The sequence below is a fragment of the Gorilla gorilla genome, chromosome X (assembly GCF_029281585.2).
Source record: "Gorilla gorilla gorilla isolate KB3781 chromosome X, NHGRI_mGorGor1-v2.1_pri, whole genome shotgun sequence".
NCBI classification, from domain to species: Eukaryota; Metazoa; Chordata; class Mammalia; order Primates; family Hominidae; genus Gorilla; species Gorilla gorilla.
Window position 1 is genome coordinate 41,710,771 of NC_073247.2, and position 21,373 is coordinate 41,732,143.

Below are 21,373 nucleotides of genomic sequence, written 5' to 3' on the forward strand. Positions count from 1 at the left end.
ACAGTACAAGGTAGTTATTAGAAAATAAAGTAACAAAACCAGTTCACACGTAACTGGAAAAGAGTGTTTACTTAGCTGCTAAGTGGATTCTGCACAGGCATAGACCATATAGCTAGTTTACAACTTTGTGGCTTATTCATCACTATAGAAACCTTAATGTTGATTCACACATTTAAGGACATCACAGTTTCAGAATTAGGATTTAGGATTAATGTTAAGTGAGATTAATTCATTTAAAAAAAATCCTGTCTCCCCAAACAGGTCAGCAGGGCTAAAGATTTATTTGGCCTTGTTTTCCATGATATTTTAAGACTATCAGAATAACCTGCTACGTTTCCTATCTCTTTCACTTATAAATGTATAAGGACTGGTTGTTTTTTAGCTGCTTTGTGAATCTTCCATTTACTTGCCTACTTTTTATTCCTTTAGAAGTTCATTGGGATACTATACAAAGAATGTAATCAGATTCACAGATAAAGAAGCAAGTTCTAAGATGCTGAAAACAATTCTTGTTACTTAAGGGAGAAAAAAAAATGGTGCAAAGTGAATGAGAGACTGAGCTACTATTATGGTTCCTCCCAGAATAGAATCATCTCTCAGTTTTATAACTGATTCTTGGGAAGTTTCTATAAACAGGAAAGACCGTGAAAAAGGAAAGATGGTAAAAATGTTTTGGTTCCAGGAAGGAGGAGGTACAGTTCATCTGTAATACCTCCGTGAAGACACGCACTTTGGCCTGCTCAACCAAAAATGTGGCTCCGAAGAGCTGAAGAGTGAAGGTGGAAAGGGACACCAGCCTAATAAGTGAGATCCACCAAAATAACCTAGTGATCAGGAGGGTGACAGGAATGATCGATGTTCCAGCCCAATCACCTTCTCTCCCACTTTGGAGACGGTACGAACTAACAGCAACTGGCACAGGAGATAAAAGATCAAGTCATAAAAAGGTGAAAAATGATGAGAAAAAAATGACATTTTTTTTTTGTTCCTAATACCTGAATCCAATGATTGGACACTCTTTGCAGATGTTACATTTGGCCTGATGCTTGGCAGTTTCTGCAGCAGCCACTCTGTGCAGGACGGGCAGCCACACCATGGACTGGGGTTCCAGTCTCATCCAGTCTAGGAAGAGGGCCGCTTCGATCTCTGGCTTATTATTAGCCTGCAAAGACAGGAGGGAGAGAGAAGGAGGGCAAAAGGATGAAAGGAAAGAAGGCAAGATGGCAAAGGAGGTGTATATCAGTTCGATTAATAAGTTAAACAAAAAAAGAAAGACAGAACAATGGTTGCAAAGCTAGGCTGGCTTTTCACAGCTTGTTTCTGCAAATGCTCCCTAATATCCAAAGAGCTACCTACTCCTAAGGCTTTGGTAAACTGCCATTACTCTTTTTGGCTACTAGATGACAACAAAAGAAAACAAAACCAACAAATGAGAAAGGTAAGCAAACTACACACCTGAGCGAGACTTTATTTAGCTTTAATTTTTGAACTGATACATAAAAGTTAGCCAGAAGTGAAATGCAGGTGTTTACTGATAAAATTTCAAAGGAGGGGGACAATTGATTTTTTTTTCTAGAGAATCTGTTTCTCACAGAATCATAATGAGGGGCTTTAAAATTCATCTGGTTCCAAAGCCTCATCTAATAGACAAGCAAACTGATTTTGTAGACCGGAAAAGTAGCTTTTCAAAGGCCATACAGGTAGCAGCAGAGCTGATAATAGAATCCAAACCTCCTGGCTTAGCGCTGTTTTCATGATGCCCTGTTGATTCTGTCTATCTCTCTATTTCTCTCTCCTTCAAAGTCTAAATGTAAGACATACAATTCATCCCAGACAGGACAATGATCTCAACAATCTCAAAATACCATCATTTGATTTATACGTTACTATATTCATGAATTTTAATTATACCTTGTTTTTTTCAGCCCTATAGGATTGTTTTAATTTTTTATATTGTTAGATAGATTGACCTATATATTGACTACTTTTTTGCTCTTCATTGCTTTCTTTCATCTCAAATCTTCCATCTGGGATTAGTTCTGCCTGAAATATGTCCCTTAGAATTTCCTTTAGCTGTTGGTGGTGCATTTCTCAAGCTTTGTCTGAAAATACCTTTTTTTTAAAAAAAAAAATCCATATTCCCGATAGTTATCTTCATTAAATATAATTTTTTTTTTTGAGACTGACTCTGTCTCTATTGCCCAGGCTGGAGTGCAGTGGCGTGATCTCGGCTCCTGCAATCTCCGCCTCCTGGGTTCAAGTGATTCTCATGCCTCAGCCTCCCAAGTAGCTGGGACTATGGGCACACGCCACCCCACCTGGCTACATTTGTATTTTTAGTAGAGATGGGGTTTCACCATGTTGACTAGGCAGGTCTCGAACTCCTGACTTAAAATGATCCACCCGCCTCGGCCTCCCAAAGTGCTGGGATAACAGGCGTGAGCCACTGCGCCTGGCCCAAGTATAAAATTTTTGATTGAAAGGTTTTGGGGTCTTGTTTTTATTTTGTTTTTGAATACTGAAATATTACCCCACTTTCGTCTATCTCTGTTGCTGCTGAGAAGTCAATAGTAAAGATGACTGTTGCTCCTTTGCAAAAAACACATGAAAAAATGCTCACCATCACTGGCTATCAGAGAAATGCAAATCAAAACCACAATGAGATACCATCTCACACCAGTTAGAATGGCGATCATTAAAAAGTCAGGAAACAACAGGTGCTGGAGAGGATGTGGAGAAATAGGAACACTTTTACACTGTTGGTGGGACTGTAAACTAGTTCAACCCTTGTGGAAGTCAGTGTGGCGATTCCTCAGGGATCTAGAACTAGAAATACCATTTGACCCAGCCATCTCATTAATGGGTATATACCCAAAGGACTATAAATCATGCTGCTATAAAGACACATGCACACGTATGTTTATTGTGGCACTATTCACAATAGCAAAGACTTGGAACCAACCCAAATGTCCAACAATGATAGACTGGATTAAGAAAATGTGGCACATATACACCATGGAATACTATGCAGCCATAAAAAAGGATGAGTTCATGTCCTTTATAGGGACATGGATGAAATTGGAAATCATCATTCTCAGTAAACTATCACAAGGACAAAAAACCAAACACCGCATGTTCTCACTCATAGGTGGGAATGGAACAATGAGATCACATGGACACAGGAAGGGGAACATCACACTCTGGGGACTGTTGTGGGGTGGGGGGAGGGGGGGAGGGATAGCATTAGGAGATATACCTAATGCTAAATGATGAGTTAATGGGTGCAGCACACCAGCATGGCACATGTATACATATGTAACTAACCTGCACATTGTGCACATGTACCCTAAAACTTAAAGTATAATAAAAATAAAATAAAAAAATAAAGATAATCTATCTGTTTTCTATCTTGTGCTGTTTCTAGGATTGGATTTAGACTGCTTAGGATTCACTGGACTTCTTAAACCTGTGATTTAGAGTCTTTAATCAGCTCTGGAATCTTCTCCGTCATTCTCTCAACAAATAGTGCCTCTTCTCCATTCCCTCTCCATTCTACTTTCAGAACTCTGTTACATAAATGTTACTCTTCTTCAATCTATATTTCTCTGAACAGGACTTCCCTAGTTCCCCCCTCTGCCCCACATCTTTTTAAAACATCCTTCTGTGCTTCATTCTTATTAATTCCTTCTGCCTTACTGTCTGGGTATCCATTTCTCTTGCCGGTCTGCTGTAAACCCATAAAGTTTTAAATTTTGATTATTGTACTTTTGATATCTAGAAATACTACTTGGTCATTTTTAAGGTAACTTCTCAGGTTTGTGGTTCCCTGTAGATATTTTTCAATGTTGTTTTTTATTTTTGTAACTGTATAAACACAATTAAGAAAATAATCTGTCTAATAATTCTGGAATATGATGTTATCGTAGGTCTGCTTCTATGGTTTGCTATTTCTTCTGGTTCTCATTCACCTTGATTTCTTTCTTTTTCCACCTTGATTTCTTGTGTGCTTAATATGTTTTTTTTTTTACTACGTACTAAATTGACCTTACCAATATTTTCTAGAGATAAATAAAAGCTTGAGCCTAGAATAAAAGTGCTTTCTCCAGAGATGATTTTCCTTTGCTTTTGCCAAGATCCAAGAAGCATTACTTATTCCACAGCCAATTTCAGTTGAATATATGACATGGGAATACTTAGTATCACACAAGTAATGGGTATTTGAGCTGCAAACCCAAGTTGCTTCTCTTGTAATGTGGTTTCCTAATAAAGGACATATCCACATTTCAGATAGAAAGGCAGGAGGGTTTAGAATGACAGGTCATTTGGCTTATAACACTGATCACCTCAACAGCACTCCAGTCATGACCCCTAATTCTAAATTTAGCAACACTATAATAAACTGTTTAACTTTGGATTTCCTAGCTGCAAAATGGTATCAGTTCAAACTTCCGATCAAATGCTACTGTTTACCAAAGACCTAGAATCAATCTAAATGCCCACCAATGGAAGACTGAATAAAGAAAATGTAGTACATATACACCCTGGAATACTACGGAGCCAGAAAAAAGAATGAGATCATGTTCTTTGCAGGAACATGGATGGAGCTGGAGGCCATTATCCTTAGCAAACTAATGCAGGAACAGAAAACCAAGTATTGCATGTTTTCACTTATAAGTGGGAGTTAAATGATGAGAACACATGGGCAGATAGAGGGGAAAAACACACACTGTGGCTTATCAGAGGATGGAGGGTGGGAGGAGGGAGAAGATCAGGAAAATAACTAATGGGTATTAGGCTTAATACTTGGGTGACAAAATAATCTGTACAACAAACCCCCATGACACAAGTTTACCTCATAAGAAACCTAGACAGGTACCCCTGAACTTACAAGTTGAATTTTAAAAAGCTGTTGCTGAGCACTTTTCTCTGTGTAGAGTTCCATCACAGAGGTACTTTGTGGAAAAAAAAGTTTATAAAGAATTATGGAATCTAAAAATGAAAAAGATCATGCAAGTCAATTCATCCTTTTGGCATGGCACCACAGAGCTGTAAGACTTTCAGGATTCACTGAGTCCAAACTCAGCATTCATCGAGTCCAAACTCTTACCCATGCCAGTGTGTGCTTACAGCCACTACACCACCCATGTGAGAGAGCTGGGAAACATCCTTAGAAGGTGATCTTGAACACCTATGTCCAGATACCCCTGTCAAAAGTGCTGCATCACATTGAGCTGAAATCCATCAGCACAGCATATAGAAGTTCCAGAGTTAAACCACTGGAGTTCACCACTCACTGGCTGTGAGACCTTAGGAAAATAACTTTATCTCTCTGTGTCTTAATTTTTCTCTGCTACAAACTGGAAATATTAATAGTGCCTACCTCATAGAGTTATTTTATGATTACGTGAGTCAACAAATGAAAGGCAATTGGAACCGTGTCTGACACATAGCAAGAATCATGTTTGCTATTGTTATTGTCATTATTATTATCCATCTGACCAGCAACCCAGAAGTTCTTGGTCTTTGAACAGCCCTTTAAATATTTTACCAGAGCTGTCTTATCTGTCCATGCCTCTTCATTCCTATTCTTTTTACTTCTTCTTCATATGACACGGCTTAGTTTGCCATTGTCATTTAGAAAACTATTCTTCAAATATGATTGCGGAGAATGTACCTCTATTTCTCCAGACAGTGTAACTGGATTACTTTCTTTTGTTCTGTACTGTAGGCTCACATAGGGTTCCTACTCAACTAAAATCTCTGAGTCAGTGTTTCCCAGTATGTCCAGCAGATCAATCGTCCAGCAAAATGCTTCATGAGAAGGTCAAATTAATGAAAGAAACAGTGCACATTATATCTGCCTCTTAAAATTCTTAGAGCACGTTAACATATTAAAAGCTGAGAAGGTCATCAGTAAAGAAACATGTTAATCAGCTCTGGAATCTTCTCAGATTCTGAGAGAGAGAGAGAGAGAGAGAGAGAGAGAGAGAGAGAGAGAGAACAAGCAAGAGTGACTTCTGAAGGGGCGATTTAATAACAGTTTTCAATTATGTGAATGGCTCTCGCATAGGGGCCTGTGACCAGCTGTTCGATCTCTCCACTGAGGACAGAACAAGAAGAAACAGACTTAAGCAGCATGAAGAATTTAGGCTGTAGCTCATATGGAAGAATTTCCTGATGCTGAAAGTTGTTAAAGCATTAGTGTGAATTATCAAGGGAGGCTGTAGAATGTTCTACTCTTTCAAAATACTATAGATTCTTCTATGCTTAAAGGTTGAACATTCTCAAATTTCTAGCCCCTAAGATGCAAGATCCATCATGTTGGCTCTTTTAAAACTGCTCACCTATGCCAACTGACAGCACTGAAGACAAGGCACGGGGATTCACATTCTCATTCTGTTTCAATCTTTCATTTTTATGACAAACTATTCTGTATCCTAGTGGTATATTCCCTCTCCTTTTGTCTGGCAATAAAGAAGGAAAGAATTAAAAGCCAGGCAAGCTTCTGTAAAGACCTAACAGTACTAGAATTAAACCCAGCTAAAATTACATTTCGATCATTCCAGAAAAAAATATATAGGGATAGATTGGAATAGCAGGAAGTTATTAAGGTCAAAAGATAAGTATGATGGCATTCACTGGACTGAGATAATCTTTGTAAGCACCATTATTTGTTGAGATACATGTAAGTCTCAGATATAATCCCCTCTCAGTATCAACGGTGACCTTGTCCTCATCTCTAAACACCAGTTTCAAGCCATGCAAGCAAAATCTCTTGGAAAGGTCATTTAGCCCAGGGTTTTGTTTTGTTTGTTGGCTTTGTTTTGCTTTTGCTGTTGTTTTGGCAATAACTCCATTTTCCCCTTCTATGTCATGCACACACAAAAAGCAAAGCTATCACAGCTCCTTCCGTTATGATAGTCACAGTTTGGAATTATGTTGGGTTTCTCCTCTTTTTCTGTTGGTCCTCATCTGCCAGCAACTATCCATAACATAAAAACTAGGGGAAGGAATCAGTTGTCATTACTATTGCTCTGTTACAGCACACTGGAGGGTGGCTTCATACAAATATCACCTTTATACAAATATAACAAGGTATACAGACAAAGAATTCTCAATATCTGGAATTTCTAGCAAACAGATTTACCTATCAATATAATAAGTTCAAAGGGCATTACATGGCAAGTTTGGAGGTAGGAGAGTTGCTGGGGGTCCGAATAACTTCTGGATTTCTTTGATGTTGTGCTTTCTATAAATCCTTGGACACTGAAGGGCCAACTGCCTGCCAGGAGGTCCACCTGAATACTCATTTTTCTCTCAAGGTAATAAAATTAATTCATGGCTACCGAAGAAATGCAATTAAGTATTTCTCAGCAAGCCCTGCATCCCAGCTACCATAAACATATACATTGCATTTTTAGGAGAAGGCAATTGGCATTTCAATTGTGAGGTTTGTGAAAACCCTGTGAATACTTAATAAACTACAATAATTAGTACAGTCATCCCTCAGTATATGCTAGGGGTTGCTTCCTGGCCCGCCACAGCCCCACTCCCATGGGGCTGTTGAGATACAGCAAAATCCACGCATACGCCAAGTCCCACAGTAGGCCCAGCTGAACGCATATCCGCAGGTTTCACATCTCTTGAATACTGTATTTTTGATACGCATTTGGTTGAAAACAATCCACTTATAAGTGGACCCACACAGTTCAAACCTATGTTTTTCAAGGGTCAACTCTATATAGAGAAGTAAACATTGGGCAAGAGACTGTACCCAGTAATTCTCAGATAACAAGAAACCACCATCCTGGAAACAATACAGAACGATACCTCCTTAATTTCTTTCCTAAATTGCAGATTAATTAAAGACAGGAACTATACTTCTGGAGTCTCTGTTAAAATCTGCTGAATTGAACAGTGGGTGGGAATTCAACTGCAATATGATCGCAAGAAATAAAAGGAAGATTATAAAATCTGTATGAAGTCAGAATTTTAAAAACCTGCCTAGTCATCCCGAAGAGCAAAAACATACACTTATAAAGATTTTGTAAAGAGTAGAAGACAAAATAAGTTACTTTCTCAAACTGTCCAAAATTTACTTTATCGATTAAAGTAAATGTCCTTGTGTTGGTTTCTATGTGATGGTATCACACATAAAAGGCTAACAGACTACATCTGGACTTAGAAGGTATGTACAGAATGATCTGGCTTAAAATATAGGTATACACAAAATTCACACTTGGGGCGCTTGAAAGGAACTGCACAGGCAGATAGCTTTTCTCTAGGTCGGTGGTTCTCAACCGGAAATGATGCCGTACCCCAGAGGAAATATAACAATGTTTGGAGTGTCGACCAAAAAACATCAGAGAAAAACATCGCCAAATATGTTAAATTTATTTTGGAAGTAGAAATGAGGATTACAACCCAAGATGCATCTGAAGAGGAGACTGTAGAGGGAAACTTTTATTGGTAAAAACAGAAGTTTACATAAGCTGCTTGGAAACACAGTTCGTTTCAGATGCTCAACGCCAGAACAGGTGTCAGTTTATTAGTGGAGATGCCATTACTGGGCAGATGTTCTTTTGAGAGCATATTACGTGCACTGCTGCAGTCCTAACAGAGGAATTTCTTGTGGGGCGATTTTAGAAAGTCCTTGAGACAGTCTTTATCCCAGGCATGTAACCACGAACCCTCCTCCTTTCATGCTGTCCTGGCTCTAGTTAGTTTGGGACTGACAAAAAGTGATTTCATCCTGGTATCTTTTACGGGAGACATTTTTGGTTGTCACAACTGGGCAGGGGGGAGAGGGAGGGCGGGGAGGGGGTGCTACTAGCATTTAGTAGATAGAGGCCAGGATTCTGCAAAACATCCAGCAGTACACAGGGCAGCTTCCCACAACAAAGAACTAGAATGATTCGGGCCAAAGCATCCGTAGCACCAAGGTTGAGAAACCCTGCCCCAATGTTAACATCTTACATAACCATATGGTTCACTTGTCAAAACTAAGAAATCAACATTGATTCATCACTATTCACTAAACAACAGACTTCCCTGAGAGTCCTGCAGGGCATTTAATAAGCCGGCAACTATCCTCTACAACACAGAAATTGGGAGGCTACCATAGGCCTATTCAACTGCCGAAATGCCACACTGGTTCATAAACTGAGGGTAGAGAGAGCAAAAGGGAAATTAAAAGCCCCAAACTAGAAGTCACAAGGAAACATGCTAAAATTGTAGACTCAGATTTGAAATCAAGTTGCTTCTCAAACTGACAACTCTATGCAGCGTATTCCAGGATAAACAGTTGCAGAAATTTATTTAATCATGGCAAATAATTATCCCAAGCAAGGTAAAGCAGGTCTGCTAGTACAATGTGTGTGTGTGTGTGTGTGTGTTTTGATTTTACTTAGTACAGGTCATAACCATTTAGAGAAAAAATAAGAACTAAATATGCAAATATTAAATACATACATATCCATAAATAGAATTTCTAAACATTTTTATTGACAGAAAAAGGTAAATTTATGGAAAACATTGTGGGCAAACCACAGATTTTTAAAAAGGGTAATCTCTCCTTTGTGGCTGATATGGTTTGGCTGTGTCCCCACCCAAATCTCATCTTGAATTATAACTCCCACAATTCCCACATGTCATGGGAGGAGCCTGGTGGGAGGTGATTGACTTATGGGGGTTGGTCTTTCCTGCGCCGTTCTCATGATAGTGAGTGAGTCTCACACAATCTGATGGTTTTAAAAACGGGAGTTTCTCTGCACAAGCTCTTTTTTTGCCTGCTGCCATCCAGGTAAGTTGTGACTTGCTCCTCCTTGCCTTCTGCCATGATTGTGAGGCCTCCCCAGCCATGTGGAACTGTAAGTCCAATGACCCTCTCTCTTTTGTAAATTGCCCCATCTCAGGTATGTCTTTATCAGCAGCGTGAAAACGGACTAATACAGTGGCCATTTTCATTTGCTATTTTCATTAGTAACATGTTCCCTTCATAAATCCAAAAAATCATTTCAATGTCATTGCCATTGTTAATAGGTATTGGCATTAATAGCTGACAACTCAACTTTTCTAGCCCTCGTTATAAAAAGCCTTAGCATTTGGAAAGATTTGCTGAATTTAAATTTATAAAAACTGTTTTTTGAATTACAGTCTGTACACAAAGATTTAAAACTACAAAGAAAATGGTTAGTCAGGGTCAGAAAGTATAGGACAGGCAGTCCCTGACTGTTCCCTGATCTGTTATTACAATTTCTTTAACAACCTCTAAATCTACCAAGGGCATCAGTGGAATATTTTACATAAGAGAGAAGTCTGCACCAGCAAAGAACATAAAAGGAGGAACAAGAACAAGTTGTAAAGAATATTAATGACTCTTCTTCCAAACAATCCCAATTTTTATGAAAATCAAATGAGTGATAAAAAAACTCTATAAAACTATACAAAACCTGCATGTAACAAATAAAACAGAAGGAAGGTGACATTTTGATCCTCTTAGACACAAGATACTTGGGTTTTACCTTTGAGTTACTGAGGAAACTATAGTGTACGGACGCAAGGGATCATTTACATGAGGTTGTACACAATGGTTTTTTACATCTTGCTCTTAGTGTGTGTTTCCATTCAGAGAACACTTGGTCTCTTGTGAAATGCCACACTCTATGTACAAGACTGTTTTCTATATCTTATAGCTCTGTTACAAGAGTTGTTACCCGGAAGATCAGGTAAGACTTTGCTGATCATGGCCAAGCTTTGAAATAAGTACAATAATCCATTTCCCTTTCGGGCTTTATAACATTTAGCATAGAATCAAAGAAACTTAGGGATAAGTAACTTTTGAGATAACCTGTTTTAACTTTATGTTACAGATAAGAAAAGGCCCAAAGAGGTTAAGGAAACAGCTTAAGATTATCTATGATTTTAATACTGAAATATATGCTTTAAACAGTCTTAAAAAGACAGGACAAAAGTGATTTCCTATGGGAAAAAGCAAGGTGATCCCCCAAATCTTTTGAATCTTTAATTTGTTTGAAAGTACTTGAGTCTGACAGCTAAGTAAGCAAGGCCCACTTAGGACAATGTCCAGGTGAATATAAATCTTCAACTGAATTACATGCCGATAACATGGCTGCGAGAGCCAATGGAAGGTGCAAGTGAATACCCCACAACACTGATAAATGCATACTTATATCTCATCTGATCAACTCCTTTCCCCCTTCTTTTCAGCATTACATGTCCCTCGTACCATTAGATGCTACGGCATGTATGAGCTACCTGGATTGACAGGTGCGGGTCCATATATATTGAAGTGTCAAAAAGGAAAAAAAGAAACAAAACTCTATGAGCTTGTCAATTCAGCACAGTTTTCATGTTACATGTTTTAATTACGTCAATGTGTTGTTCCCATAAAAGGATTGGTTAATATGGAAATGTATTTATTAGACATCTGTTTATGTTGCTCTCTGGAGAAAGGACTTTCAATTCTATACACTGCCATTTTAAACAATTCTAAGACAAAAATAGTATCCAATGGCAGTTCAGTAAAGAGAGATATCATTCTTTGTACACTCAGAACCACCTTGGATGTCCACAGTGATATTCATGAATAGACGGGGGAGAGGTAGAAGCTCTTCTTTACATAAGAAAATGGTCTAATACATGCAGAAAGTATGGTAGAATTAGAAAGCCACCATTATGCAACCACCAATATTATGACTGAATTAGACAAGGATCATCCATAAATGCTAAAACCATACAGTAAAAGGTTAAGGAATGGATATTATAATATGTCAAAATATCAAAAAATTACTTTCTCATTACAAAAAGAAAAGGATATTTTACAAGGAAAGTATCTTGTAGACACCACCTTAACAGTCTTAGTGATACCAATAGGAACAAAATGTTATTTTGTTCCTCCAGATTGTGATACAGTGGTAGGTACAGAGCATCATCTTATCGTCTTTTGGCCAAAAAATGTTACCATTAATCTAATCACAAGGAAACCATCAGAAAAGCCCAGAGTATGGGACATTCTTCAAGAGAACTGGTCTGAACTCTTAAAAAATGTCAACGTCAGCCCGGCGTGGTGGCTGATACCTGTAATTCCAGTACTTTGGGAGGCCGAGGCAGGTGGATCACCTGAGGTCAGGAGTTCAAGACCAGCCTGGCCAACATGGTGAAACCCTGTCTCTACTAAAAATACAAAAATCAGCCGGGTGTGGTGGTGCATGCCTGTAATCCCAGCTACTCATGAGGCTGAGGTGGAGAGTCACATGAACTCGGGAAGCAGAGGTTGCAGTGAGTCGAGATCGCACCACTGCACTCCAGCCTGGGTGACAGAGTGAGACTCTGTCCCCCTACCAAAAAAGTCAATGCCATGAAAGGAAAACAAAATGCTGGGAGACTGTTCAAAACTAAATAAAGGTACAGAGACATGACAGACAAAAACCTTGACTAGATGCTGGAAGAAAACAGTGGCTATAAGGAACAATTCTGGGGCACTGGGGAAAGTTCAGTGTGGACTGCATATCAGAGGGTATTACTGGATTGCTGTTAAATTTGTGTGTAATGATAGCATTGCAGTTATGTTAGAGAATGTCATCCTTTAAGAAAATGGTGTATGGTGAAGTGTTTAGGGGTTTATGTTGTGATGCTCCTTTACTTTTAAATGGCATGGGGGAAAATGTGTTTGTGTGTGTATGTACACAGACAGACACATACATAAACAGAGCTGAGAGGGTGGAAGCGGTAAGTAGAGCGAAAAGCAACCATGGATTGAACAGATGTATGACACAGATGAGTGTTCTTTAGACTATCCTTTCAACTCTTCTTTGTGCTCGAAATGTTTCCAAAATAAAACATTGGTTGGAAACCGTTATTTCTCCCAAGTCACTCCTTCATGGGAATAGGTTGTGGGCAAGGCAGGAGGGTGGGCAAGAGTGATTTTAGTAACTGTGAAAGGGACAGGACAATGGTATTAATGTCAATAGTAATGAGTGTGAAAAGTTCCCCAGGATTCGTTTTCTCTAAAAATACAAACCTAACGCAAAACTGATTTCCTTCCTGTCCTTGTCACGGTTCTTAAAGCATCTCCTCATCTACTCTGCCTAGATATGCTTTTCCTAGATCCCTAAATGTGAATCTCCAGGCATGAAAATGAGTTTAAGAGTCCCCACATGTGCAGAATTTTTTGTTTAAGGATTGAGAGGTCAAGAGTTGTCTTTGTGAGACAAGAAGAAGTAAAAGGCTTCCCATAACTACCATCTTGGGTAGGAATCAAGTATTTTATTTAAAGTTTTGAAGATAATGAGCAGGTAGGAGGCCAGCAGTCACTGCTCTAAATATTAATCAGGACTCTGAATCACCCATTAAAGATAAAATCAGCCCAAACAATAACACATGGTGATTATCCAGTCTTCATTTCCATGTTCAAGGACAACTGTCCTGACCTCAGGCTCTGCACTCCACCTGACTAATAAACCAATTAACGCCATGGCCCTAGGGAACATATGCACAATTTTAAATCTATGCAAATCCCTAAGTATACTCAACAGTATTAATTTATGCTACAGAGTTCTAATTTAACAGGAAAGTTAAATTAGAAAAGTTTCACATATACATGGTAAAGCACATGTATCTGTCTATAGGTACCATGGAATATACTTTCCCAAGTGTGGATCAGGGTGCATTATGTAAAAGAACAAGATATAAAGTTAGCTCCTCCACTACTGCCTCCTACAATCCTTTAAAATCCAGTTCAGGAAAAGGCAAAATTATAGGAACAGAAAACAGAGCTGTGGTTTCCAGAGATTGGGACTTAGTGAGATGATAAAGCATGAGGGAATTTTAGGGGTGATAGAAATGGAAGGAAGGAAGGAAGGAAGGAGGGAAGGAGAAGGGGAGAGAGAGAGGGAGGGAGAGAGAGAGAACGAAAGAAAAAAGAAAGAAAGGAAAGGAGAGGAGAGGAAAGGAAGAGAGGCGGGAGGGAGGGCAGGAAGGAAGGAAGGAAAAGACAGGGTGAGAGGAAGGAAGGAAGAAAGAAAGATTTGGTCATGACAATGAAGTGCTACTTTAGAAGGATGAAGATGGAAAACAAAATGACATGTGCTTTTCCTTAGCAGTAAGTGTATAAATAAAACAGGTTTCAACTACAACACAAACCTATCTTCAAAATTCTGGTGAAGAAAACATCCATTACTCCAATAGAGAAGTTAATCAAACAAACCACTTAAACAGATCATCATAAAGCTTAACCCACGGTAGCTTATAATTTTTAAAAATAACAACTGGAAACCAATATTAAACTTAAGACAACACTGATAATACTCTGATAAGGGTCTTTTCTGAAAATTGCAGGAATTTTAACTAACTGTTCATGAGCAGGCCCAGTAAGAGGTCGGTGATATCTCTCAGCTTTTCATTGCAGCCAGCTATCTCTATGGAAGGCTGATTGGACTATTAGGGTCTACCTTCAATTCTGGGAAAGGCCACCTCTTTATAAATACCAAATTGTAGTAACTCTTACTAATTACTTAGTTACTACTGAGTATTCATCCGTCCAAAAGAGGTGTAAAAGGAATGTCTATGGAACCAAAGGGCCCACAGTCTGATTAATACACAAAAAGCCAAAGGAAACCTAAGTGAAGTAGGGTTTTTAGGAGTTACTTTCAAGATGGAAAATCTATTAATAAAATGGAATCGGCCAGGTGCGATGGCTCATGCCTGTAATCCCAGCACTTTGGGAGGCTGAGGTGGGCGGATCACAAGGTCAAGAGATTGAGACCATCCTGGCCAACATGGTGAAACCTTGTCTCTATTAAAAATACAAAAATTAGCTGGGCATGGTGGCACGTGCCTGTAGTCCCAGCTACTTGGGAGGCTGAGGCAGGAGAATCACTTGAACCTGGGAGGTGGAGGTTGCAGTGCACCGAGATGGCACCACTGGACTCCAGCCCGGCAACAGAACGAGACTCTGTCTCAAAAAAAAAAAAAAAAAAAAAAAGTAATCAGTTGACCCGGGGAATGCTGTCTAACCAGCCAAAAGTCTCCTGATATGGCATTTTAACATTTGCAGAGAAACACAATCTCCAGAATCTCTAAAATGCAATCCACAGATGATGTTTTGTTATAGACAAAAGCAATTGTTAACATTGGCAGGATATTTTCATGCCACAACACACTTTAGATAATCATAGCTAACATTCACTGGGCACCTTCTATGTATCCACTACAGCTCTTAAGTGCTTTGCTTCTATTGGTTCATTTAATCCTCACAATCACCTCCAGGAGTTTAGGGGCCAGGAAGGTTAAGAAATGTGTCCACAGTCACACAGCCAGCAAATAGCAGAGCTCAGATTTGGACTCAGGCACAGTTTGGTTTCAAAGCCTATGCACTTAACCACTCTGCCAGTCACTTCTCCAGATATTCTGGAATGCTTTATCATTTATGTGTTACTGATCCTCCCACCTCAGTCTCCTGAGTAGCTGGGACTACAGGGGCATGCCACCATGCATGGCAACAATAATACATTGTATATTTCAAAATAACTAAAAGAGTGGAATTGGGAATGTTTCTAACACAGAGAAATACTTGTTCTCAACAGTTGAGACTGTAATTTATTCTCATTTTCATATCATTCTACATTATTACAACAACTGTGCATTGATGGTATTCATTTTTGTCATACAAATAGAGAAATTCAGAAGATACATGGAAAAGCAACTTATTCATCTGGAATACTAAGTACAACAGGAGGCAGAAAACAGATGTAAAATAAACAGATTTTGACACTCCAGCTCTCATAGGTGAAGCATATTGAATATAAAGTTGGTATACTTGACGCTATCTAAACAATAAAGTGCTTAAAATGTTTACTGAAGAAGATACTACAAAATCGAAACCACAAAAAGATATCTGCACTCCCATGTTCACTGCAGCATTGTTCACAATAGCCAAGATATAGAATCAACCTAAGCGCCCATCAGTGGATGAATGCATAAAGAAAATGTACTATAAACACATAATGGAATATTATTCAGCCATAAACAATGAAATCCAATTATTTGCAGCAACATGTATGGAACCGGAAGACGTTATGTTGAGATTAGCCACACACAGAAAGACAAGTATCCCATGTTCTCACTCATGTGTGGGAGCTAAAAAAAAAAAAATTGAACTCATGGAGATAGAGTAAAATCATAAGTACCAGAGACTGGGAAAAGTAGTGAAGATCGGGGGATAAAGAAGGGATGGTTAATGGGTACAAAAATACAGTAAGAAGAAATATGATCTAGTGTTTGGTAGCACAATAAGGCCACTATAGTAATCAATATATTTTTAAATCTTTTTACAGATAGGGTCTCACTATGCTGTCCATGTTGGAGTGTAGTGACTATTCACAGGTGCAACTGTTGTGCATTACAGCCTTGAACTCCTGGGCGCAAGTGATCCTCCCACCTCAGCCTCCTGAAAAGCTGGTCCTACAGGTGCGTGCTACCATGCATGGCAACAATAATTTATTGTATATTCAAAATAACTAAAAGAGTGAAATGTGAATGTTCCTACCAGAGAAATGATGAATGTTTGAGATGATGGACACTCCAATTACTCTGATTGTGTTACCCTACACATTGTATGCTTGTATCAAAATATCACATGTAACCCATAAATAAGTACTATTATGTGTCCATAATAATTAAAAATATTTTAAAACATACTTTTTTACCTGTTAAATGACTGGCAGTGCAGGTTTGTGAAGTAATTCTTTGTGCTATGATGTAACAATGGCTACAGTGTCACAAAGTAATGCGAATTTTTCAGTTCCATTATAATCTCTTCTTACATTGATCTTATGGGACCACCATAGTATATATGGCGTGTCACTGACCAAAACGTCATTCTTCAGCACATGACTGTATAAAGTTTTCCCACCTAAAAGTGATATTTAGTTTTATCTGAAGATAGACTAATTAACTATGTTGGGATTAGAGTATTTTCAATAAAGATGTGTGTGTGTGCATGTATGTGTTTTGGAAGAGGGGTGTTTATTTATCTATCTCATTCTATTACAATCTAAAATTCATATAGGGGATCACATTGACACATTAACACTCCGTTATTTCAATCTAGTCTCCGAACTGGTTGAAGCCATAACATGATGTAAATTGAAAGATGTAGACTAGATTCATTGTGCCACTGTGGGCCTGTTTTCTCATCTGAAAAAGGAGAGGTGCAGAAAATCCTCAAGGTTCCCTCAGGCAGTCTATGTGACTCACTGCCAGTGCAGGCTTGGCCTTACTAAGGTCGTAAAAATCAATCTAATCTCTCAACAGGGCTGTTTCCATGGAATATGAGAAAGGAACAAGCTGGCAATATATTAATTACAGCTGTATCTCTTACACAAACTCGTTGCAAAACTTTACTTCTATCACTACCAAAATGAGTCAATTTCCCAGTAAATGTGTTGACTGCAATATGCTATTAATGTGGAAACATATCCTGTTGCCTCATTTAGTATCTACGAAGATACCACTGTCAAAGCCATAAATTTATAGTGACTATTCCTTTTTCATATCCATGGATATGACTTCATTTCCTGGCTTAATGGATAATTCCTTGGAAGACCTATAGTGATTTTTAAATAAGCAAAATTTTTCATTTAGACCTGATAGGTGATTTCCTTTTCTAAGTGGTTAGTGGGGAGGGATATGAGAAAACCTTTAATAGATAATCCAGAGAGTGTGGCACACAAAAACATACCTCTCTTCTTGCCACTACTGGGCCCTTGTCTGAATCAGAAGATTCAGTACCTTTCTAACTGTACCAACTTGAAACAAAGTAAGGTTTCCAGTTGGTGACAAGAAATCAAAGGAAATCAAATCTGCAATGCAAGGAATGCACTTGTAGGATAAACAAGTACTTTATTACCGTTTACCTCAGGCTGGTAGAAATAGCAGCCTTTGAGCACAAGCTTGCTGAAGGAACCAGCCCAGCCTCATTCTGAAGGTCCTATACTTCAAACAAAGGGCAGAGGACATTTTCACTCCTGTTATCTTTCCCTACAGCAAACATTGTATTTTTATGCACGTTGCACAATGAAAGGCAAGGTGACCGCCAGTGCACCTGGCTGAGGAAAAGCATGCCAGGGCCAGGACGTGGATTCCTAAGTATTTACAATGGATCCATTCAACCTGATTGCGAATTGCTAAAACGCTGAGAGGCTCCCCAAATCTAAGTAATGAAAGCCTCACCATACATATGGAATTTACTAGCATCTGATTAGAAATACTACATTTGCCAGCACTTCAAACTAATTCCTCTTCCCCCTCAAGGTCCCCTGTCTTGTTATACCTTTTCTTATTCTATCCAGGACTCAGGAAAAGTAGCTGTTGTTTGGCCTTGGGAAGCTGGAGAGCAGAAGTATCAGAAACTACATATTTGGGAATGAGGTAGTAAATGTGGCGGTGGGCATACTGGACTAGGAATCAAACCCTTCCACCAGCTGAGGGACTTTAAGGGCGCAGATAAATTATTCATCCACTTAAACGATAATAAAGGCAAAATCTCCAAAGCCTGACTATTCTGTTCCCCTCAAAGACTTGGTGAGGATTAAATGAGAGAATTCATGTGAACAAAGTTTTGTTAGTAGCAATGGTAACAATATTATTTATCAGCATAATAGGTACAAATGGTAAGGAGAAGCTGTTTCATGATAGTGAAAGCAAACTATGGGTGGTTATGAAACCAGATTAGGAAAGGTCTGAGAGTTAAATAGAGGAATTAGGATTTGTTCACTAGGCAACAGAAAGATACTGACATTTTCAAGGACGGCATCATATGGGAAATGCTTTTCTCTAAAACTAGTGTGAGGGCAATAAGACCAATGAAAAGGACTGGAGTGTGAAAGTGGAGGCTTGCTAGGAAGCCAGTGCAATGATGAGAAGGCCTGGAAACAATGTAAGAATGGCAATGGAAAGCAATCAAACAAAACATGTTTCTTTCCCTAAAAAAAGAGGCAGCACTTTACTAATTTTTTTTCTAATTATAAATGTTCAAAGAAGAAAACTCAGAAAATAAAAATAGTACAGAGAAAATCAAAAGCCACCTGTTACCACCATTCATATCTTGACTGATTTCCCCCCAGTCTCATAGAAAACATTTCAAGGCTGGATGCCGTGGCTCACGCCTGTACTCCCAGCATTTTGGGAGGCTGAGGTGGGTGGACAGCTTGAGCCCAAGAGCTGGAGACCAGCCTAGGCAACATGGCGAGAGACCCTGTACACACACACACACACACACACACACACACACACACACACACACACACCAAAAAAATGCCAGGCGTGGCGGTCCATGCCTGTAGTCCCAGCTACTCAGGAGGCTGAGGTGGGAGGATCACTTGAGCCCAGAGGTCGAGGCTGCAATGAGCTGTGATCGTGCCACTGCACTCCAGCCTGGGTGACGAAGTTAGACCCCTTCCGAAAACAAAACAAAACACATTTCACATTTCAAAGAGCTTGGAGACTGGCTGGCCAACCAGGAGGCATTCAATAAGTATGCAAGGATGGACTGAATTCAAAGCTTTGAGACTGAGAATACAGAGTTGTTATTACAGAGACAGAAATGTAACCAAACCAGAGACATGGGCTTAGGGGAGTAGGAGGTTATCCAGCAAAAGGATGTAGCAGGCAGAAATGGAATAGGTTGGTCTCCTGATAAGGGGGGCAGCCCAGGGAAAGCAGAGCTTCTGTTTGGCCACCGCTTATCCTGACAACCAAATCCAAGAGGGCCAGAGGCTGCAGTGAGGATGGTGGTGGCTTCCTGATGAGTCAGTACTCGGGCGAGAAAACAAAGAATCCAGCTGGCCCTGAATACAGCCTAGTTTACTTTGCAGCAGGGACCATCACTGAGCCTTACCTTTAACCCAAGTCACAATGCACACACATATGTTTATATATCCCTATATATGAACACGTGTGTGTGTTTCACTAGAACTCAAAGAGTAACTGAGACTTGACTAAAGGGGAAAAATGATTAGGACCTGTAATCCCAGCACTTTGGGAGGCCGAGGCAGGTGGACTGCTTGAGATCAGGAGTTTGAGCTCAGCCTGGCCAACATGGTGAAACCCTGTCTCCACAAAAAATTAGCCAGGCATGGTGGCAGGCACCCTGTAATCCCAGCTACTCGGGAGGCTGAGGCACGACAATTGCTTGAACCAGGGAGGCGGAGGTTGCAGTGAGCCGAGATCGCGCCATTGCACTCCAGCCTGGGCGACAGAGGGAGACTCCATCTCAAAACAAAACAAAACAAAACAAAACACACACAACCAAAAGATCAGGAAATAACTCACGTTTATGGCAAGTTGTTTTATAATTGGATTTTAAAAAATCAAAATGAACCTAGATTGCCTGTGGCCATTAATATTCATTGTATGGAAGTTACTTGTGTCTACATTTTGATGATTGATTGGATTGATCATCTATCTGCATTTTGGAAGATTTGGGTATGAGGAGGAAAAGATATTTATTTCTCCACATGCATTTTACATTTACAACTAATTTGCCATGATTTTGGCAAAATAATTCAAACAGTATATCCCACTTTACATAAATGAACTTATTATGTGTGCATCCGGTAAATCTGTCCAACTAACTATTAAATAAATACTCAAACTGCTTTAAACACCTAAATATTCACAGTGTTCTGCCCAGGAAACCTTCTATAGTCTCATCCTAGTCTGTGGTCAAAGACTTCAGATATAACCCAGTTAGTTCTACAGCCAGTTCCATTTTGTAAATCTCAGCCATTGTTAATAGAATTAGAATGGATTGAGAAACCCTACATAAGAAAAACAGCTCTTAGCACTTGAAAAAAACAAAAACAAAAACATAAGAACACTGTGAATAATGTGATACCGAAAGCATCTTACTCCTTCAATACTGATAGCGTTACAATTAGAACAACTTTTGAAGAAAGGCCACAAAAAATGTTTATATTATTTTGTCTGGCAATCACACGCCTGAGAATTGATCCTATAAAGAAAGCTTCAAAGACAAAAGCTAAATGATAAGGATGTTCATTGTAGCACTATCTACCTAATAAAAATCAGAGGCCAGGCACGGTGGCTTACGCCTGTAATCCGAGCACTTTGGGAGACCGAGGCAGGCGGATCACCTGAGGTCAGGAGTTTGAGACCAGCCTGGCCAACCTGGTGAAACCCTGTCTCTACTAAAAACACAAAAATTAGCTTGGGGTGGTGGTGGGCGCCTGTAATCCCAGCTACTCGGGAGGCTGAGGTAGCAGAATCACTTGAACCCGGGAGGTGGAGGTTGCAGTGAGCAGAGATCTCACCACTGCACTCCAGCCTGGGT

At 39.4% G+C, this 21,373-nt stretch overlaps 1 protein-coding gene across 17 annotated transcripts in view; it reads right to left on the reverse strand.

Moving 5' to 3' along the window:
• DMD (dystrophin) overlaps nt 1-21,373 on the reverse strand; it is a 2,091,067-nt gene that overhangs the window by 62,577 nt on the left and 2,007,117 nt on the right. For all 17 annotated transcript variants that reach the window (XM_055376532.2, XM_055376533.2, XM_055376528.2 and 14 more), the window contains one exon: nt 996-1,162. In XM_055376532.2, the coding sequence (XP_055232507.1) occupies nt 996-1,162 (167 nt within the window). The remainder of the gene's footprint in view (nt 1-995; nt 1,163-21,373) is intronic.